The 24,047-nt window shown below is 38.8% G+C and overlaps 1 protein-coding gene across 2 annotated transcripts in view; it reads right to left on the bottom strand.

Moving 5' to 3' along the window:
- Positions 1-3,444: 3,444 nt before the first annotated feature.
- Positions 3,445-24,047, bottom strand: part of LOC124154060 (protein phosphatase PP2A 55 kDa regulatory subunit) — a 34,450-nt gene continuing 13,847 nt past the window's right edge. For both annotated transcript variants that reach the window (XM_046527559.1, XM_046527560.1), the window contains exons 7-11: positions 21,484-21,648; positions 21,211-21,383; positions 20,580-20,795; positions 18,391-18,576; positions 3,445-6,242 (exon numbers count right to left, since the gene is read on the bottom strand). In XM_046527559.1, coding sequence (XP_046383515.1) covers positions 18,424-18,576; positions 20,580-20,795; positions 21,211-21,383; positions 21,484-21,648 — 707 coding nt within the window. In that variant the 3' untranslated portion in view covers positions 3,445-6,242; positions 18,391-18,423. The remainder of the gene's footprint in view (positions 6,243-18,390; positions 18,577-20,579; positions 20,796-21,210; positions 21,384-21,483; positions 21,649-24,047) is intronic.

Genomic DNA, 24,047 nt, shown 5'->3' with positions numbered 1-24,047 from the left:
AGTCACGCTTAGTAATTTTAAATTCCTCTGACTCCATCACCTCTCGCCATATAGCGTTCCCTCAGGAACTGAAATCGGTCTTTCCTTTTAACCTTCTGAATCCAAAATGGTTAATTCACGGAGTTTGGAAGTTTATTTCAAATAACAGTCGCTTTGGGTCAAAGATTCACTAATTGCTCTCCTAGACCTTCATCTGTCAACATAACTGTTTCCCGATATAGACAATCACGGTGCTGAAGTCGACTTAAAGCTCAAGTGTAGCTACCGCACCACATTTAAGATTATATTTAAGTGAAGTCACTTAAGTTAAGTGTGTAGTGTAGACAAGGCACATGTGTGTAGTATGAAAAATTTAGCACCAGACTTGCAGCAGTTGCGACTTGCGGGCTAACTCTGGTTCCGGCCTGCATTCAAATTTTGACACCGAACTCCCGTACTCTCTGGAATTCTTCCCTCTGACTTGAAATTGCCATGTATATAAAACGGAGTATCCAATCATTAATACACAGGTCTAACTTTCCGTTGTTAGTTGAAAATCGCCACGCTATGCGAAGTGATCACAACATTTTTTTACTCGCCACAATTAGGAGTTGGAGAAGAATTGAACGATGTGAAATTATATATTTACGGAAAAAAGCGTGTAATGTTGAGACCCGTCCAATCCCCAAGATTGTCCGTCGTTTAATTCAAGGGTGAAAGGATATGGACCACACAAGTCTTCCCTTCACCTTGTCGAATGTTGCGTTGAACCAGTAGTCTTAATCCTTTCGCGTCCTAATGATCTCATCTTCCATTCAGTCTGGGCATTTAGTTGTATGAACACCTATGGGCCATCATGGTCAAATGTGAACCTAGTACACAATCGGTATCACTAGGTGGGTTCCTTTATCAAACTTTTAGTACAAGGCCTCCTGTCGTAGTGCCCAAGACATTGATTGAAATACAATTCAGAAATATTTAAATCTTATAAATTAACACCTAAAGCTCCATTCACGTGCAATGCAAATAAATATTTGCGGTGTGAGTAAAAAAAATATTTCCTTACTCCAAGCCCTTCAGCAACTCCTTCTCCACTTGCAGAGGGAGTCAATTGCATCTATTTTATCCCTAAATGAGAGTTAATCTTTCACTCACTCTGCAATGAGGTAATAGAAGAAAGTTGAGCTCAACCCAGTTTAATTCATACGCACATCAATTTCACACTTACAGGTTTGGGGGACCACCCTATTGGAAATATTCAATTGAAATGAGTCACTTTAAAATTGAACGGAATGGAATATTTCCAATAGGGCAGTTCTTTTCCAAGCACTACCACACGAGGATTTTGTTTCTGGGGTATCCAAAAGCTTCACCGCCTGTAATACAACAATCGGAGTTCGGTAAAAAAAAACAATTTCTTTTGACATTGTTCACCATGTGCATGACGCTCCCCTGAAAATCCGGCATAGAAATTGTGTTTAAAATTAATGGTTTCCCAAGGCTTTTTCTTTAGGTCAGAGTCACATTTTATACAAGCATGCTGATTTCAAGTCGTCTTTATTTGCTCCTTAAATCCATGACTGAGCAATGCTTAAAAATGTGTCAGGGGCTCTGGCCACACTGGCTGGGGAAAAACTGGGACTAAAAAGTTACTCAGCGATTGATGGCCAACTGAAGCCTCATTCTCTGGAAGATGAGGAAAGAGTTCAGAGAAATTTGTTTTGAGGGTGCTAGGGGAGTAGATTATACTGACCTACTGATGTTAATATGCACACATCAGAGAGCCATTCCTTTCATTAATTCTGCTGATGAAAGCTAAATAAATCATTTCTTACTGGCAGACATGAAATGTAACGATATATGTAAAAGAAATGGGGTGTCATAGGGCACAAGATTCCCCAGGGCTATGCCCTCCCCCTCCTCAGCTGATGATCGGTTATTAATGGCTGTGCATCTTAAGTAAACAGGACATACTTTTCCACCTAAAATAGACATACTCTATTTTGATATTAAAGGCAAAACATTAGATACTGGAAAATCTAGATATACATGGACATAAAATTTGGACTGTCCCTGGTGAATGAAAATCTCTTCCGCTCTTTCCCCATTGCTCAATATACAACTTCAATAACCTAATTCCTAAAAAACAACAGCTGTATCCATTTAAACATCATCCCTCTTCTTTCCAAATGCCTTAACAGCCAACTCTAAATATTTCTACAATCAGACACCAACTTCTACTCATTCCCCTTACCAACAGCAATTGGACCTATTTGAGGACTTTCTTATACAAGATACAGTTGAGAATTATGTAGTGTACAAACGATCGCTTCTTCTGCAAATGATTTTCCAGAGACAAAACGCTAATTCTAATCTAATGCTTAATTTAATCAACATTGAGATTTTATGCCACAAATTTCTATGATCTTCGATAATGGATTCATTTTATGGCAGTCCTGACAAAGGAATAAGCTCCAACAGTATCAACTGGTAAGTCTAAATAAAAGACCACAAATTTCCATTCGACCGACAGATGAAGCACTTTCCTAGAAACATGAAAAGATAAATTTAGCTCGGAAGATTATTCTGACCCCTCCAAAACTTATTGTGGGTCCTCAGGACAAAGCAAAACTAACCAAATCACTTACCCAAAAACCCTGAAATGGACCAGGTTAGAGGCCATTCCTTGCTATGACTCATTACTGAATTGACCACAGGACACTTGAAACAACTGGAAGTTGAAACAACTGAAGACCAAATAATCACATTAAAATCGGTAAAAGACAAGTTTTTAAATGAACTGCTCAATGCTTTTCTGTCAGAAGAGGCAAAATATCCCTGTGCTTAACCACAATGGTGAGGGGTAAGAGGAAATGGTAACATTCATTTAGCTCATGTACTACAATCAAAGCATGCAGCAATCCCCAAGCATCTCGCCACTGATGGCCAATCCTGGAGCACAATTGGCTACTGATTGAATGGAGCACTATTCCGAAAGTGGTCGAAAATTTTCTTGAATGGCAATAGTAATTCAGTACACTTAAACACTGTTCACATCCATATCTGTAATTAGACATCTTTGAACTTAAGCGAAGGACTATAATAATTTGATCAAGTTCAAACTACATCTAAACACAAAAAATTATTTGACATAATTGAGTCTTGCTGATATTTGCAATTTCTTTATCGTGACTCAAAGATATGATCTCTTTAATAGAAAAGTAATTCCAAAGAAATATACCTGATTACACAAATGAGCTAGCTACCTATAAAGTTTATGTGTATGAATGCATGCAATCAAAGATAATGACCACCATACTGCTACTGCAACCACTATGTAGGAATAGAGCAAGAATCCTGCTTAAGGATTCAACTCGACATGGACACACGCAAATTCCAAAGATTGTCACCTCCACTGTAACTTCACCCATGGATAAAGGTAAACATAAAATAACAAAACCTGGAAAAATTTTAACATAAATTAGCATTTTTATCTTTTATTGCTCCTGATTCAAGAGTCCAGTTTGAGTCTATACACATTAGTTGTTTAAAAACTACTGGGAACATTCCTTCAGTAGTGACTTTTTAAATGTTTTAATATGAAAGAATTCAGAATATTTGCATGTTTTGCACATTACATGATCACTTACATCATGAAAGTAAATATACCAATCTGCTTTTTGACAGCCCAACCACTCCTGAGCAAATTCAGCAATTTCTTTGAGAGAACACTTAAACCCAATGTCTCTAGGCGTGTTAATGGGTTATCAAGAATTTTTTATTCGATTACAGGCCAAAATTTGAGTCAATCAAAATTCAGAGAAAACAATCTAGACAAGGAGTATCAACAAACATATTCATTCTTTCCTTACAACCAAGTAAATGAAAGCACAGCTTTGATTTGTAATATTTTTTGGTTTGCCTCATGTTTCCTGCCCAGTCATAACGAGTGCACAAGCACTTCAACATTTGCTCTGGCATTCACACACACACACATGCACGCATACAGACACAAGAGACACACAGCACATGAATGCAAACAATAGCACTCGCACAATGGCGCTTAAAATAACACACACATTCCCACAGACTGACAAGTGCAATTTCACTTGAAACAAAGCATTTAAATGCCTTGCCCTTACACAGTAAATATACCTCAGAAGAGCTGGTTTTGCAATACACGATTTCAATAAAAAAATATTACAAATTATTCTCATTATTTTTCAGAAGTCTAGCAAGGAAGGCGAATTTGGTTTTATGGCATTGGTCTTCTTTCATTCAAAGGTGGTGGGAATGCCACATATGGTTGTTGTTAGAGCACAGCCGAGTGAAATGTTACCATGTTGGATAGAAAAAAATCACATTTCCGTACACAAAGGCAACACCTTCACAAAAAAAATTTACACGTTGCAATAAACGTACGTGCCACTTCCCACCACCATTTCTCCAAGACTCTCCTCCACCGCGCTTCGCTCTCCTCCCTCTAAATACTCCAACCACCCTTCGCCCCTGAATAACTTGATCCCATAGGGATGACAACAAAAAAAAGCCCCTCAGGTCGACCCAACATGCTTCCTGCATCAATCATACTGCAAGCACACCTCGAAGAGGGCTTGTAAACATACCTACACATATCACTATCCCCCTCTTGCATGCACTTACAATAGCATTAGCCCCCCACTTACTTTTCCAGCCTCACAATGCAATCAACTCGCTTGAAGTGAACCATTCCCCCTCCCTCACTGGCGACAAACAACGTCATGCACAATCACACTCCTTCACACACAGAAAGGAAGCGTTTATTGTTTTAAATATTTCCATATGTATATATATATATTTATAATTGCATTTATATGCAGCCCAAAACATGCTTGCATAACAGCCAGAACGCAACATGAGCACGCACTAGAAAACCCATTCACTCACACTCTCTCACGCTCACCAAACAAAAAAAGAAGACTGCTGATTTTTGACGCAATATTGCTTTGAGCCGTAACTCATAAAGCGATAACATTTGTGCATTGTGGGCGGCGGCATATGCCGGTTGAAAAAGCAGTCATGAAGCCTGGATCTTGTCTTCGACAGCAAAGCAAGGTCAGTTCCTTGCAAGCATGTGCACTGTGTGTGTGAGCTCATTTAAAAAAATAGGGAGTACACAGAGGTAATGCTTTACAAGATAACAACAGCACACGCCTTCCCCAACACTCCACATTCACCAGGGTTTGCATGTTTTCAGATTTCAACAATTTTAATCAACTTCCCTTAGTACCTTTTTTAATGTTAAGAATTGTTTAAGAGCTATTATTACCATAGTCTTGCAACCAATGTAGCGAACATATAAGGTGATGGTATTTTGATTGGATGAAAAATGAGATATGATGCAAGGGTTAACGTTACCAATGGAATAGATTCAACAACTTTGCTATCAATGGCAACAAAACTGCAATGGATGACTTGTATTTTAAATACAACAACTTATGATCGGAAATACTGAGGCCATATACACTAAATCAACACAACAGTCTGATCATAACTTCCAATCACAGTAGATTTACAACATGCCTTTCCATAATTTAGGAATGGCCGTGCTAAGCACAGGAAGTTATCACAAGACTGATGGAGAAAACAATTACATATCTACGACACTGAAGACTTAAAACAAAGAGATGAGGAGTGAGGAGGGCGAGAAACTAATGGTCTGTGGACAGCAACTGACAATTCCAACATGGTTCCTTTTAACACGATGAGAAAACTTGATGAAAAATAAAAGCATAATAAAAATTATGCATTATTTCTTGTAACATTATGACAATGATATTGAATGGCCAGTATACACTGATAAGTCAACCAAGCCGTGCCAGCTGTTGAGGCCAGTGGCTGCTCAAACTAATTCTTTAAAGTCATCACTGTTGAGGTTCCTCTGGCCCACAAACACACGCACATCACACGCATGCCGAGCTGGAAGCTTGAGACTGAGAGGAGAGAGAGAGCAGTCCACATGCCGCCGTCAGCAGATGACCACCTATGCACTGGAGGCGGCTGCCACAGAGACCGTGTTTGCATCGACAGTACGAGGAGAGGCGCAAACATGGGCTTGCACTTGTGGGCACAACACAATTGAAACGAACACAGTTTCCCTGTCCGCAGTCAGTAGCACTTATGTATTTCCTCTCTCCTTTATGGCATTCTAGACACACCACTGCTTTAGGATTCAAGCACCTCATCAGGAAAACAGCTATCGACAGCGCCGTTCAATCATAATACTGGAAGAGAGAGTAACAACCCAAAATATTAACCACTCAGCACAAGCCAAATAAAAATAAATTGTCATAACTTTCACAAAACTTCATTAAAAAGAAATAATTTTTGGTTAATTTTTTCTCAGACAATCCTTGAAGAGAATAAAAACTTGAGATCTGTAAAAGCCAATGAGTTATCTTTTGGTGACTCTAGAGTTGAAACCACTAGGTTACAAATACATATGTACATATTCCCTGTACCAAGAAAGAATCGGTTGGAAATTAAAGTGCCACCATCTTGAAGAGCTATGACATGTGTAAAAATATGACTTACAAGGTGACTATACAGACCGTGAGCAGTATACCTAGTTATGTACTTTATTTCTTTAGAAAAGATGGGAAAGAGCATCGAACAAGAGAGATTGAGAAAGAAGTGTTTCTTACATTGTAACAAAAGAAAATTTTGTATCTGTGTCATATGCACTCATTCAATAAACACTAAGGATAATAAGCTTCATAATTTATGGTTGTGGATGAATGTAGCCCAAAAACCTGCTGGTAGAAGAAAATAAATCTACCTACCCAATATACATGAGGGTTACGTGTTCTTACCTCATTCAAGTTAGTTCATAGTAAATAGTGTACTCCTGAGACAAAGGCCAAATAAAGAATCAAGTGGTAGGAGAGAAATACATTCTCCTAATTTATTTATGACTGTGATTGGAACACATCTAAACCTTCCATAAAATGTTCCTGACTTGGGTTAACATAGAAGCAGGTCACATTGGTCGCCTGAGTAACCTTGGCTTCTAAGAAATACCTAATGATTCACCTCCATTTTACATTGAAATGAATTATTTCAACAGGGTTCCCACTCTACCTGAACAATGAAATTCACGGCTTTTTCCAGGTTTTCACGGTTATTTTTCACGTTTTCACGGTTTTTTTAAAGGTTTTCACGGTCTCAATTTTGCTAAATTCACGGTCCGTTAATAAGCCAACAATAAGAAAATCACTGGCCGTATATCAACAGAAAATTAACGTACGCGAAAAACGCCGTGAATGTTAACGCCGCAATGAAAAGTGATATCTGTTATGACGTGATCTATCGTTTGCAAAATTCAGGGCCGACTAAAGGACCAGCCCAACCGCGCTCTTGCCAGGACGCCGAATACCCTTCGGACCTTCTTCCGTCCGGACACTCGAGGTCCTTTTTTAATTCCTCGCTGAGAGATTGTTTTTTGCGCACGTTGTTATTACTGCACAGCAACCGAATTTCCCCCACCCCAATATTTCTTATTTAACGGAAAATATTTTATTTAAATTGTTTATAGAATATAATAAATTGATTCTTTCTTACTCAGCGGAAAATATTTTATGAAAATTGTTAATAGAACATAATAAATCGAAAAACAATTTCATACAACGTATTAGCACGAATCTAAGACGATCACGATACTAAGACTACCCTCCTTTTTTGGAACTCCTCTAGGGGACAATTTTTCTTTATTAATAACGATACGATTATAAAATGAATGCGGAAAAACGATCAATGCTTAATTTTTTTTGCTAGATTGCCTATGTCCCAGGAAACGCAGTATTTTGGCGAGTAATTAAGAAATTCATTAAAGGTTTCAAAACAATATTTTAGATAATAACAGGAATAGTAGTACTTTATCAAGACACATACGTCATATTGTTGATTCGACCCATATCTCTTTCAAAATTCTGAATGTTTGCTCTCCACTCGGCATTTACACTGCTATTATGGATTTCAGTCAGATGTAAAAATTCTTATCCATCAAACACCATTTCCAGTACACGTATTCACGAGAGCAATGTGCATGTTGTGCCTAAAACAACCGCATTCGCCGGTGCAGTGACTGGTTGTGAGATGGATCACGAAGGCCAAAAATAGTCAATTACTTGAATTGTTCCTGTCTAATGAATATATTTTTAATACAATTGAGGTAGTGTGTAAAGCGTGAACAATGTTGCGTTAATCGTCAGCGGCACGCCCACCTGGATCTTCGCCTTCATATCTCTACTTGTTTTCTCCAGGTAGCTCACTCTACCCCCACCCCTAACGTCATGTGCTAGCGGACAACCCAAGGCGCTCTGCAATATTCACGCGCATCTAGCCCGGATTCTTTTCTTCATGTTCAATTATTTTCAGTCCATCTCTTAAAGTTCTCAATAGTTTCTTCGGAGGGGCCATGGTCGGAAGACGACTAAAATTAAACTAGTGAAAATTACTTTATTAAACCCACATGGAAAACACTCGGTGGTTCGAAGTCCAGCCACCCCGGAAAGTAGGGAACCACTCGTACGAGGTGAAGTTCGGAACTGATGCTATCGCGTACGGGGGTACGCAGAGCACACTGCAGAGGGCGAAGCGTAACCATATGACTGCGCCATGAAATTCTTTACCCTAAAGATGCCCATTCTTTTCTAATTAGCGTAGCGCCAGATGATCAGATGAATTCGGATTGTTAGTAGGGAGAAACAAAAATCCTGAGAAGATATCCCTTCGTCAGTAACTCTGACAAGTGAGACTACTAGTAGTAGTATAGCTCGTAAATTGATAACTGATAACAACCTGGTATCATGTTTTCGGAACAAAATGCCGAATTAACTGCCGTAAGCTCAGCTACGAGGATATCGCGTTTCGCCAAAAATCACCATCGTATTTTTCCATCTGTTTCCTTGCTTAAAATACGTCATGTGTTGTCTCGTTTTTTTTAACGTGCAAATTACTAACATTTCAATCTAATAAAAGCATAATAGCAATTACTGAATATCATTGTTAGATACCTTTTGGGCTAATAGGTGATTCATGCAGCAGTTGACCTCCATAAACTGGGAACTTCGAAGCAGTTAGGCTGAAAAAGGTCAGTTGGTGAGAAGAGGGGGGAGCGCGAAACACGTTTCTATTGTTCTCGTGTAACTCGATATTTTTTTCGAAGCTAAGGTCTTCGTAATAAGATCCCTGCGCGAGCTGGGACCTGTTTTTATTTTGAAGAAGAGGAAAGCGTCAGAAGGGGGGAGGAGAATGGTGAATGGAGGGGGATAAAGGTTCTTGGGAAATGCGCTAATGCTACTTTCCCACGGCACTGAGCTTCTCCCAATGGTAGTTCCATCTCTTGGGGAGGATTCCAACTACGTGCTTGTCGTTATTAGCCATAAATGACACATTGTATTTATTTCGTCTCATTTTCGTCAAACGATGGATGCGGGAAAATTCTGCGTCGGAACCGCGATCTTCAAACGATCAATGCGAGAAACGATACTTCGGGGAACGATAGATGCGGGAAAAAATTAAATTGTCTATAAGGAACTTTATTTGGGACCAGAAACGGCAAACGATCAATGCGGGAACGATAGATCGAGGTTCCACCGTATAACTTTCTTTTGAAAGCGGCAGTGTAATGACTTCTTTTCTCTGCTATCGTAATACTCTGAAACCAAAACTGAATCGATCTCTCTAATCAGAGGCAAATCATGTTCCCTTCTTACCGTTGCTCTGGGAAAAATGGAACGACTATGTAACATAATTAATCGTAGAGGGCGTAACTTGGTGGAAATCCATAATATCACGAATACAAGGATCAAGGAAATAGCAAAGTTCTTGATCCTTGTATTCGTGAGACTATGTAGCAGTTTATATCGCGACGGCATTGAGGCTTTAACGACACAAACAAACAGCATTACCTTAGATAGCACAAAGAGGAGGAACTGGATCACCACCGACAGTAAATAACTCCACACAAACTTTCCGGTTGCGACGTAAAACTGGCAAGTTCCAGGTCGACGCATGCGACAATCGTGTAATGCTGTGTTGCCATAAGCGGAAATCTTCTCTCGTTTTCAGGGCCGCAATGCGCGAGAATTAGTAACGTCACGCCGAAAGCTCGCTGTCACCCGGTTCAAACGCAGGGAGCGTAGTGTCCACAGCGCATGGCAGGTTGTCAAGGCTAGCGGTCTTCCAGTCATAGGATTGAGGGTGTTGAATAAACGTTCTAATTTTTCGACACAATGGCCATCTAGATTTAGTTTCGAAAGTGGTCGCTGCAGCCAGTGGGAAGGCTAATTGGGTGGAAGGGGGACTAAGCAGTGACCGAGGGAGGGGAAACCAAGCCATTTGAGGAAAGCAAACAAGCTGATGAGAAGTGGTGTCATATTTCAGGAGGGGGAGAGAAAAGGCCTGCGCTGGGGAAAGATGTTTTTTTCTTCAGGCAACATTCGTTCCCACGCTTTTCTGACCCATGCGACCGCATGCGACGATGCTCGCCACAATGAATAGAAGTGCGCTAGCTACGAACGAAGATGAAAATTTCTGGGAAGGTATTATTATCAAGATTGAGAGATTTTTAAGGTTTTAAGACGAAATTCACGGCTATTTCCCGGTTTTTTCACGGTAGAGGAAATTCACGGCTAATTCACGGTTTTAAGGTTTTCACGGTTGAGTGGGAACCCTGTTCAAAGATAATAGCAGATGAAAATTAATTACCCACTTAATGGTCATGAAAGTGACATTGTTTACCAACATGGTTGCTTTCGAGTGGATGAGAATTTCTTGAGCTCTAGCAATGTTTACAGTTTTTATTGTTCTAGTGGCAGTTGTATCACGATCGGTGTGTGTGCAATCTCACTTTGTCACCCCAGCACATTATTTTTCTCCCAGTTTCCCTAAAGTGTTTAATTTGAGGAGATATCTTCTTCTGCATGATGTGGTCTGCCCCTCACCAGTCTTCACTGTCCAATCACTCCGTTGTCCAGACTCCAACGACACCCTACCCTTGCAGTGGAACTCTGGATCCTGCTTTTCTGTCTCTTCTAAGGTGACGTCGAAATAAACCCCGAATCTCTCTCTGACAATTAAGTGCACCAATACTACCAAAACATTAGGAGTATTAACCCTTTAGCTGCGGGAGCGTCAAAATTTTTCTGCCACTGTGTGCGGGACATGAACGGGGAAGATATTTTTCCGTCGACCCCGGGCGTGTGTCTAGCAGGTAGTGGAGCCTCATAATCCGGGACTACCCACCCTACCCCCTGACGACAGACCATGAATACAATTGAGCCCTTTCTAAGAATCATAATTGGAATTAAAATATTTGAACGTTACTTTTTCTAAATTGAATGTAAATGAATTTTTTTCCTCAAATTTGGCCAGCATGATATTTTTATGAGCGATTTGATATCAAACAGTAAAAAAATCCATTGATTTTTAACCATATTCCTCAACATTTCAACCATACTTCAGCCGATTTGAACTTAGGGGAGCATTTCGAACGTATGTTTGGATGCGGTAGGTAAAGATAATGGATAATGAAGGTTATAATAGGCATTCTCATGAAGGTGGTCCGATATTACACCAGATGAGGAGCTGTCGAACTGGAAAATCTGACGAGTAAAATCATCAGTCCTGGACCAAGAAGATGATGCGGATTCAATGTCTTCAGCCAAATTGAATGGACCACCATCGCCGGAATCATTTGCATCATCCTCATCCGTCTCAGTATCCCTGGTAAATTTCCGTCCTCACTCTTACAATCAGAGTCGAATAAAATATTGAGAACTTCATCCACGAGAGAAACCTTTCTCCTTTTTGGCCGAGATGGCAAATTTTCACTATCCATAGTGAAAATAAATGATGAGATTCACAAAATGTAGTCACTCGAGTAGGTACTTGATTAGGAGCAAACGTACACCACCGAAACTCTGGAAAAACTGAGCAAAGATCAATAGAGCATGTGGAAAAGACGGGACATTCGAAGGGAAACCCATTCGGTGGGAAATCCAGAACGAGATTATAATACTCAAAGGAAGGAAATGTCCTTGGTAATTACGCAGGTGCGACAGACCCACCACCGAAAGTATAAGAAAGAATAACCAATGCTTTCAAATAAGTTTCCCTGGCTCATGGACAATGACAAGATTAAAAAATTCCTAGGAAATGTAAGGATTCATTGGAATTGTTTTCTTCGTGAATGTGCCGCGGAGAGCAGAGAGACCTCTCTCTCGAAGAAGGGATAATCTGGGTAGCGCTCCCCGTGGTGAGGGTGCCCAGTCCTCGAAAGACGCCTTTGTGCTCTCTGCCACTAGGTTTGGCCGAGTTCAAGCAACCGTGGAAAGGATGGCAATAAAATCCTAAGGGAAGTCTGCCAGTGGTAAGAAAATCTGGTCAAACGTAGAAAAACGTTTTTCCCGCACTCACCATGCAGAACGTTTAAAAACATTCCCGCAGCCTAAGGGTTAAGAGTAAATTGTCCCAATGTGACTCCTGTTACCATGACCTCACTGAAATTGGTATCCTAGCAGTGTCAGAAACATGGATAAACCCCACAGTTCGTGATGATCAAACATCCTTTTCTGTCAAGCACACCATGTACCACAAAAATAGGCCCTCCAAGGAGAGGGAGTGATTCATGTTATGAAGAATAATTCTGCATCGAAGTGTCCCATGGACTTGTGACAGAATGACTATGAAATGGTGCAGCGTGAAGTCTTTGTCCTCTGGAAACCATAGTAAGCCACTGAAAATTCTGGCTCACTTTTTCAGTTTCTTAAGTAAGGATTGATGATAAGGCAGTAGGCTGGATATGTATTATTTTTGTAATAACTGATAAAAAAGCAAATTTTAATCAGACACAGCCATCAAGGGAATCTGACATTGTCAACAATTGGCCTGACTGACTTCTATTGAATCAATTTTATTTTTTTAACTAGCAGGCAACCCAGCCTTGGTCAGGAAGGAAAGTACCCAAAGAAGTGGGTAACTTAGAATTCATAGTCACATGGCAGGATTATTAGATAAAGTGGCCAAGCAGGTATGATGACGGCACTCCCCTTAATGTCTGTTGACTTCAAAGTGAAGTAAGACGGTGGGCAGAACAGTAAACAATGGCAAAAAACTAGTGATGGGTCGGTTCGATTCCTCGATTCTCAGCCAAGAACCGGAATCGAAAATGAGTACTTGCCAGGGTGAAAAATCGATTCCGATTCCAGTAGTACTTCAAACAACAAATTTATATACGACCGCGTTTCCAACAGTCATTTGAATTTTCGCGCCGCGTAATCGTAATAACAAAACACATTATCTTCTAGGGATGTGCGAGTACTTGAAAGTTCGAGTCGAGTCGGTGGTACTCGACTCCAGCGTTTCGAGTAGCTTTACAAATGTCGAGTAAGTTATGGTTACAGAGCTTTCGAGGCTAGTAGGTCCAGCAATCTGCCGACAGGAAGCACTATCATGAAACTCCTGTAGTTATACAGTTTTTAAAGCGGATAAGTCATTCTAATGCCTAGGCCTGGTAGTTTCAGCTTGCTGTATACTCTATAGTTGTCGAAGTGGGCGCCGAATACCTATACGCCAGCCGCGGCAGCCGATCGTCTTCCGACCCGGCGCACACCGGTCCGAAATCGGAAAAAGCTGGAATTAGTCCAAAATCACCTTTTGGGGATAGAGACTTGAAACTTAGCGTAAATACTCATAAATCATTACCAGATACAGATTTGTATGCCATTTTACATAAATACGACCCTTTAGTGATGATACAGTGGCCCAAACATGACCAACTTTTCAAAACCACGCGCGATCTCGTTAATCCTCGAAATTTTTTAAATTTATCCAGGTGGTGTTGTGTTGGTATGATTTTTATGGAATAAAAAACGCAATATTCCTTTCACCTGGTGCTTTGCCTATACTTCTAATGACTTTTGAAGATTTTGGCTTTCATCTCTCTGGTTTTACAACGCAAAATGGTCGACCCGTTTTTCACTTGAAATTTGACATAAAGTAGACATTATCTTTCGTTTACGAAAAATATAACTCGGAAAATTTGAACCAAAATATAAAGTAGGGATTTCTAAAGAGTACTAAGTAGAAATCTTGGAAAAAAGCGTTTGCAACGAAGGAAATAAGAGCGATTTTTCAATCGCGCATCAAGGCTGAGCTACTCACCGCGGATCTCTGGGGCTCGGTAACCGAGGCCGATTTTTCTAGTTTTTTAAAAACTTTAGTCTTGAAAATCGTCGTTTAAAGCACGGATAATCGTCTTCATTGACTTAAAACTTTAAAACGAGGGTGTTAAAAAGGGTTATGTATAGATTGACTTGACCATTTAACGCATTACTGGAGTGAAAATACTAAGGATTGGATATTTTTCGGAACCATCCCACGCATAAGAAATATGGCTCGGGTATTGAAGTAAAGTGAAGAGATTAAGTCGGCATGAGAGAGGAAAATGAACTGCTTCCTCGAAAGGCAACAACCAATACCCTTTATCCCTTTCCACCTTCGCCGAGGTGAGTCGCGTGGAAAGGGGGTTTTCACATCACAAGGCATCTTTAGTCTTTTGTATTACTGCGTCCGTCCAATGTGATATTCATTTGTAGCGTTTAGTTTCTTTCTTGAACTAAAAGAAAACAAGAGTTTTTAAGGTTGATTAAATGACGTGAGAAGTATAGATTTTTTTGGCTCTACAAAACTAAAGCTAAGTTCTTTAGTCCATTCGCTTGGTCACTTAGAGTTCCATGAGGACTCAAGATCCATAAAGATCGGTGATATAGTTATTTATAAAAATTCCAGTTTCCGAAATCTTGCAATTTTGGTAGGAAAGTACTTGCCCAGTCACACAAGTGTGTATCAAAAGGCAATTTTCTGCAGGCAGTAATACTGCAACATGGAGACATCAAAACCTGCTGGCTGAGCATGAGCATGTTGGTTTTTCTGCTTGAGAATTTGAAAAGGCCAAATATTACATGATTCATAAACATAGTATTTAATCTTTATTATAACTGTGAATTCGACTATACTCAGGGCTCTCCCTTGTAGTTATAAGTGATATTTTTCTTGGAGCCAATGGCGTCAGAATCGATGGAATCGGTATCGGTAGAATCGGAATCGAAATGTCGGAATCGGAATCGAAATTAATAAAATTTTGGAATCGACCCATCACTACAAAAAATGGTGGAAGATGATCATGTAAAAGTTTTTCGGCAGAGGCAAATTCATGAAAATAATACTAGACAAAAATGAAAATTTGTTCTAACACAAACAACTAAGATTAATCAAATGAAATTAATTATGAATTATTAACAAGATCATGAACTTTTGGGTGGAATGACCATCATTGCAAAAGTTGACATTTTTGATGATAGCATTACCCTGAAAATTTCATTCATCTAGCTTGAATGGTTGCCAAGTAATTCAAAATCGTGTGTTCAACAAAAAATGGCGACAATGATTTTTCATGTGCAGGATATTTTTCGGAATTTTATAGGCAATAGTTTATTCCTCGGAATTGTTTCGACAAATGAAAATTCCGAGTTAGCCATAAAATCAAGCAAAAAATCTAATATCTTGCGTTTAAAGGAATTTGTCCTACTATTAAATTTGCAAGTGGGTCAAACAAAGTCCAAATTTAGTCCCATAAGAAAAGCATTGGGCACTTTCAAAAAATCATAAAAAATACCGTATAAGCACGTGTAAGAGGCGCACCTTTTTTCCCAGAAATTGCAGCCAAAAATGAGGGTGCACCTCTTACACAAACTTCTTGTATCTTCCCCCCTCCCCTTTACCGGTCGCAAGTCTAAGGGGAACTGAGTGGCCTTGGTTTTCAGTGCGAGTCGGTCATCTGTAATCCTAGGTCAAAAACAAGCGGCAGGCAGGGGAGTTTCTCCCTTAGTGACGTATTTTAAAAATGCTCCTGTCTGCTTTTCTTGTAAGCATCGCGCCATCACGTCGGCACCCCAGAGGTGAACATAGAAGATTGCGCAGGGTTTTTCGCTCCGGAGGACGTGCTAAATTTACTGCCACGAGTGGGCATCGCACGGCATTTATATTGCACATAGTAATTGGTTATCAAACGTAGAGAAACGCGTATTTTTGATGGACATACCTGATTAATAGTCAACATCTGTCTTGCCGAGTAATTTCCATTACGCTGAGGACCTGATTTTCCAAAAATCATCTTCAAACGCTAATATGAGGATTATTGAACTGAAAATGATATTGGTGTCAAAACCTGCGCTTTAAAAAATTCAAACGAGTGTGTTCATATGTGAACTACATTTTGGATTGAAGAAATCAGAAATGCTTGTAAGTGAAGAGCACGGAAGGAGAGGTCCAGGGGAAGGAGCGCGATCCCTCCGTCTTTGAAGCAAGCAACGAAATACGGAGGGGAAGGAGTGCGCTCCCTCCCCTCCGTATTTCAAGCTACGAGGCTATGAGCGAAGGAGCATGGGAAGAACACGTCTGATCTTGCATGTGACGTCGTTGCCTTCAAAGCGAAGGGGCGAAGGCGCAGCAATGTGATATAAGCAGTCTGCGTTGCCTAAAGTTTCCAGTCCGTCTCGTCTTGTTTGAATGCGCTTATGCTACGCTTGTTTCTTCCGAAATTGTCCTGTTTGGATTATTTTGAATATTAGTAGCCTTGTCGTAACTATAAATCTTTGTGTCAAACAATTAGAGCTTAAAAAACTTAAATTCTGTCAGATATGCGTCGCGTTAGATCTCTTTTTTTTTGAACCTCGTGCGTGCCATACAATTATTGAAAGATATCGAGATATCTTCGGGCTCAGTAGATGACTCACCTAGCATTTGGCCTCCATAAACTGAGAGATCGATCAAGGTCAGTTGGTGAGACGGGGTAGGGATGAAACACATTTCCCTGTAACTTGATGTTTTCCTATTTTCCTGTGGGGTCTCAGAAAGGAAAAAAAAATGGCAGAGGCATTGGCTGATGGAGGGCCGAGTGTAGTTCCGTTAAATCTACGACGTGGTTATTATCCTACGGTGCTGAGATTGCCCCGATTGTTGTCCAAGCTCTTGGGAAGGTTCATGCTATGTGCCTGTCGTGTTTTGCCTTAAAATTTTCCACGGCTACAATTCTATTGCAATACTCCTGCGAGAGCATTTAAACAAAATTGTTTGTGAATAGGACAAGCATCGTGGAGCAACGGCATATGCGAAGAGAGGATCGGAACTCTTTCTACTCCCTCTTATGCCGCTGTTATCAAAATTTCCTCTTTCAATTAATATTGAAAAAGGAAAGTTCGATAACTGTCGAAATTCCAGGCGTACGACTGCAACACCGCGTGATAGTATTAAAAAAATGCAGCAAAATTTTTCTTCATAGCTCCAATGCTCAAAATAGGGGTGCGCCTCTTACACACGCTTAAACGGTACTGAATATCAATTCACCGCAATGACAACCATATCAAAAAACCAATCAAAAAATTTAGTTTTTGTCACAGGAATTTCATGTTCCTCAGACATTTGAAAGTACAAAATTAAAGCCAAAAAGTTTTAGTCCCATAAGGCTCACATGTTAATTCAAGTCAATATACATATCTCGAAAACTAATCGACTTTTTAAAGTTGCCAGAATTTTCCTCCCAAAATTTTTTTTTACTTATACGTCCAATAATCCAAATTCCCACACCTATCACAGTTTGGGCTACTAAAATGTATCAATCACCCAATCAGTGAATTAATTTCTGGCTCTATATGCTCTCAAGCCTTGCAGTGCGTGATTGCACTCAGTGATCACGAATACATGTCCCGCAGCAGTTGCAACCTGGGCAACTTGTGTGAGACGGGACTATGTGGTGTGATGCCTGAAAGTGTTGCTTCCAATGCCGTGTAGTGGTTTTGAAGTATTTTTCCAATTTTCTGTATCCGTGATCACGCAGCCGCCAATGCGTGGTTTTCGAAACCAGTACTTACATGGAGCCGTAATAATACAAGTACAACCTTGTTATCGCCGCGAAAAAGATCACAGACTGGTGAAGAAAGTTTTCAATGAGTCCGGGAAGCACTCCAAAATAACAGAATAACTGTGTAAGTAATAATATATTGTTTGTTTTACGTAAATTATGAATATGACAAGACATTAAAGTGAACGTTTAGGTTATCTGTGTTTTCTGTTTATTCGTGCCGCCTCTCCCTATCATTAGCCTGGATAATCGGGAATGTGCTGTATTTTAAATGAGGCCAAAAAGAGTTAAGAGTGAAAAATATTATCTCCAGTTTCAGAAAATGTTTGTGTAGGTAACATTCGAAACAGCACTACGCCAATATTTCTGAGATGGATATTTTTGGATCAAAACAAACTATGATAAGATTATTCAAAAAGTAGAGTGATTAAATTTTATGGATTAATTACCTGTTCCCTTATTTTGTGATGCACCAATCTCAGCTAGAACTTATCTTGGAAAATGAAGAGGTTATTTGTGGCTGCCACCGCAATAATATCCTCTGTTGGATGCCACGCTGTGTGCAGAATCTTTTTGTTAAAATCCAAACAATCCACATTTGTCTCATCCTTTTTACGCTTGGCTCCAGACCCAACCTAGTGAAATCAATTATAAGAATCAAACACATGCATTCTGATATACTCCACAGGCAAAAAACTCCAAACTCCACTGCATCTCTCTGGCTCAGTTCCAATCCTTCAATTTGTTCCATGGAAAGCGAAAGTGCATGAAAAGTTCCATGAAACAGCACTCAGTCATCAAGTTACGTAAAGACGTTAAGGAGCTTAATTCCTTGCTGAAAAGTTCACAAATTTCATGCTGAAGTTATTTTCTCAATTCACTTTTGAAATTAATATGATTTTGTTAAAATCATTTCATAAATGATTGGAACACAGTTTACACAGAGAATTCATTCCATTTGAAAGCGATTTTACCTGTAAGTATTAATAAAAAATAACAGCTATTGAACTTAACCTCAAGCCTTCACATGTATCACGTATTTTCATGCAGCCAGTTGCATTACAACAAATAAGTCTTTATCTGGTATTTACATTTACGCCTAATGATGGATTCTATGGTTCTAAGCAATTTTCAAAAATAAAACAAACGGAGGGATGGATCAAAATCAAAAATTCCTAACCTAATATTAAAAAAAAAAGCAAGAACCATGAGGGAGCATTGCTGCCATCATCAAGGTGTGACCAACAGCTGAGGTCTAACCATTGCTAAATATTAGGGATGGGACATTCAAATAGTCTAATCACCGAATACCTGAAATAATGAGCTTTTACACTATTCGATGACACAAAGTTATCAATTATTCAAATTAAGAATACACAGCACAGATTGTCCGTGATTCTCTTTAAATCCGTAGAAAATGGTTGGGCCTTAAATGAAGGTTTGCGCATTTGGTTGGTTCAATTCTATAATTATATGTTTATGAAAACTTATCAGTGAAAATAAACACTAAAATATGTAAAATACTGATGCCTCCTCGAGAAAATATTAAGAAGGATGTATGTGCACATTCAAATGCAAGCATTCTGTTCCTTTTCTGACTCCCTGTTGCATGACTAAATTCACATTTACTTACTCTAATTTTAAAGCAATTGTCAATTTTTTATTTATTTTAAGTTTTTCCACAAATACAGTGAAGCATTACTAATTATATAACCTTCAAAATGTATACAATAAGAAAGCAAAAGAATTGCGGTATTCCATGCATGCAAGTTTGATGTAAATCGTAAGTAATGGTTGCGTCAAGATTTAGGAGCCGCATTGTATTAGAATGAAAGCAAAGTGTACAACATATTTCAAAATGGTCATTTATATTCAAAATTGGTGGAAAAATTCATATTCAGTAATCCAGTATTTGATATTCGAGTGAAGTATTTGGAAAATAATTAACTATTCGCATTCAAATTCGAGAAAACTGCTATTCGACCAATATCTACTAAATATCCATCTAATGTATGGAGAGCTAAGTGCCCCCCACATAGGATGGGAGAGGCAATAAAGAGCAAGTGAGTATTAAACTGGAATTGTCTAAATGCAATAACAGGGCCAATGCGGAACAGTAATAATTGAAACAGCATCGATTGAGGAGTGGCCATATTACCTTTGACATTAATGACCATTTGAGAAGACTTTCGCATTACCTTTGAGAAACATTGGCTAAAGGAAAGTTGGATCAAACAATTGAATGATGCAATAAAGGAAAAAATGTATTGACGTAGATTTTCAATTTAGAATGTTACATTTAATGCATAATTAAAAAAACTGGCAGAAAAAAGAAGCTATCCTCACTTTAATTTTGAAACACAATTTTAGACAATTAACTGGATTAAGCATTATAAAATGAATCGAAATCACACAAAAAAATCACTTATCTTGGTACAAATTTGGAATATCTCTCAATCACCAGCTAAACAAGGAGTAATAAATTATGCAATAGCTTTCCCAACATAGGCCTAGTACACCGAAAAGTGGATTGGAATACAGCCTCTGAATAGACCCGCAACCAGATATGAACGCACAGTAAACAACTGCGAAAAACATTAAAAATGGAATTAAAAGACAACAACATATTAACACATACCTTCCTAGGTTTCAGAACAGTTCTAGGCTTTGCTATATCCCTTGATGCTTCTAATGTTGCATCCTTCTTTGATGTTCGGTCAAATACCCTAAAGTAATTATTGTAGGACCCTGTCATAATGGCGGAATCATTTCCTTTCCAACAGCACTCAAATTTATCGAAAATGCAGTCATTTTCATAGAGTGAACACAATTTTGTCCTTAAATATTCATGCACCTGAAAAAAAGAAGATACAAAAGCATTAAAATCACAACAAATAAAAATAGGCACACAAAGAGGCATCCATATATTGAAAGTTATGGATCGAATTCAAGTGATGCATTCAAAGTTAAGGAGATCATATTACAGAGAGTATGAAGGGATTATATTAATTCATAGGTTGCAGGCCATTTGATGAGAAACATATCCGGCTTGTTTAACTTAAATTTTAATGCTGGTTGGATAAAGTTGCGACAAATAAAGAGAAAATAGAATCATTTATTTTCTATAAGTTTCCAGACAATTCCTGACCATCATTATCATAGGGGAATATAAATACTTTCAGTTCAATGAAAATCATACACCACGCCATATAACAGCTTTATGACAAGACCGCACTAAAGGTGTAATTAAATAAAAATGTGTTCCTTACCGGATAAGATTCTACAGGCTTAGTTTCCATATGTAAATCCCACACTTTAAGCGTTAAATAATCTCTGGATATCATATACCTTCCAGAGTTGGACAGCTTTACATCAGAAACACTAGATATGATTTCAGAGAAGAAACTCCTGGTGGATGGATCCTCAGGGGGCTCTTCAAACACTGAAAAATTGATAAAATAAACCAAGGAACATTTGAAAGAAATACATTATTGATCAACAAAGAATAAGACTTTCTCCATTCTTCCCATTAAAACACTCACATTTTGCATGTCTGTCACACAAGGCTGCAGCTCTCATGTCACATAATCTAATTGAACCTTTGCTACTGCTATATACAAACAAATTACACTCTGTTGGATGAAATTCTGTTGCAGTTATTACTTCAGTGAGCTCCTCCATATTAGTGGGTTTGATATCCACAATGTCTTTTATAGGATTAAGGATAAATTCAATTATCTCAGGAAAATATTAGTAACGACCAAACATAACTATTGAAACAAACATCTATCTTTTCATATTGTTTTTTTTAAAGGCCACTTAGTCTCCTTCCTTTCAATGAATGCCAGAGCACACACAAAAAAGAAAAACTAGTAATTGTATAACAATTCATTAATTGCATGCATGCAATTGCTGAAATAATTGGGTGAGTGGGTTGAAAACTACTGGTGTCCTGAGCTATCATACAATTGAATGTATGTTGATGGCAATTCAAATAGAAATTCTAGTTAGAATTGAGTTGAAAATAATTTCTGCACTTACTCATTTGCATACTATTTTCACTCAATATGCCTAGCAGATAAAAAATACAGTGGCATGATGAATATATTATTTTTTTAATGTGCTCAAACTGATCACAAGTCTACCATACTAAACAGGTACAGGCATCCCCCGAGTTACGTATGTCTCGACTTACGTAAATCCGTACGTACGTAAGCGATAACCGTATTTCAAATGATTACGTTAATTTTCGAATGCGAGCGCGAAGAAGTAGATATTCGCTCTTACAACCCACGGTAGAAAAAATATCGAATTTTTATCGAGTTTTTTACGTGCTAAAAATAACAAAGCGACCGATTTTTGTCATTCCTCGAAGGAATTTTCATTAATTTCTGTAGAAAAATCGCTTGTAAATCCCAAGTCAGCAATCAACGTGAATACTTGCGGTTCTAGCGATGGATGTGGTTGCGCTCATTCCTGTACGATACAACTTGTTATACGGTATGCACACCCGAACTCTGACTTTCAACTATTTAAAAAATGTGCCCTTAAGTTTGGACATTTCCATCTGTGGAATTAAAAGAAAATGAAGTTCAAGCAGAAATCTTTATTGCGGAAAATAATTGTTTAGTACCCACGTAACGGCATTGAAATTTGGAGTGTTGGCAATGAACGCCGCGAAAAAGTTAAGAAAAAGTTGACACACAATATTAATTGCGTAATTGTTTACATGTTTCTGGCGGAAAATTTTATTAAGCTGCATATTCTCGTTCTCTCATATTGTGTGCAACTGTAAATGAATATTGCGTCATTGAAAGATTTTCCCAACTAACTTTGTTGCACGTTGATGACGGAGTTGGCTGAATAAAAGCTCACTTTTAATTAGCTTCGTGCTTTGGAAATACTCTTCGATGTTTCCAGCGAAGTAAATACAGTGGAACTTGGTTAGTACGTTCCTCCTTAGTACGTTTTCCTCCTTAGTACGGCGATTTCCCTCGGTCCCGGTACCATCCGAACAAAATACAGGTAAAAGAATTTGGTTAGTACGTTTGAAAAAATTGCGCTTTCCTGGTTAGTACGCTCAATTGCTTGCCGTGACGCAACCCGCAATTCGTTCTCTAGTGTCTTCTTAAGGGTCGCAAACGTCTGAATTCATGATTTAATTAATTATTATCAGCCATTAACATTCTTCCATTCATTCCACATCTCTTTCTTCTACCGTAATTTATCCAAATGCATTTCTGAATTCTTGTGACGTGATGAAAAATAAAATGCGCCCATTTTTCAGGAATGTCTGACTACGAAAAACTACAGCCAATAAGAAGCCCCAATTTTCCCCACCCCGAGCTCCTCACCTTCTGTTGCCTTTGGAGCGCTTGGGAGTGCCCACTGCTGCGCACAAAGTTCGTGAGTGGGCAATTGTTGCTATTGCACGAGTTATCATGATGAAGAAATGAGTCTTAACGGTATTAGACAATTCCCACATTATCTAAAGCAGTACTGCTCCATAAACTCGACGTCGTGCGTATTTACTTGACTACTGTTGCGGGAGCAGACGATGCTCTGGATCTCCACGCGAAGCTTAGCTTAAAAATACTTGATCTCGGAACGAAAGCAGACGACAATAGACAAATTTTGAAAGTAAATTTCAACTGTCTAATATAAAATTTTCTTGAAATTACGTCGTAATCTTATAATCTTGCGTGTCATCAGTCGATATATCGATCGATTTTACAATCGAAATGGTATCATTCCAGAAGCGAAAGTCTACAGCTGTTGCCGTAATTTGAAAGTCAATATAATTTTGCCCAATTTTTATGATGTTTAAAAAACCAGTTGACTTACTCTGGGTTGTTGTTATATTCTCCGAGTACGCTGTGAGAAAGAAAAATGACTTGTCTTCGCTTGTCTGAGCTTCACTCGTCCTCGTTCTGTAAATATATATAGGATAAATCACGGGAGATAGACGCCGTAATCATGGAATCGTCTTCGGAAATCTATGAAAAATTGCGATTTTTATTCACATGGTATTGTTTTTCAATGTAGCGCTCATTTTCTTGATTTTAAATGTGAAAAGAGTTCAGGAAGGCGATCCTATGAGAACTAC

Source organism: Ischnura elegans, chromosome 2 (genome assembly GCF_921293095.1).
Source record: "Ischnura elegans chromosome 2, ioIscEleg1.1, whole genome shotgun sequence".
Classification (NCBI taxonomy): Eukaryota; Metazoa; Arthropoda; class Insecta; order Odonata; family Coenagrionidae; genus Ischnura; species Ischnura elegans.
Note: the sequence above shows the minus strand (reverse complement) of the source record. Positions and strands in the feature narration are given on the sequence as shown.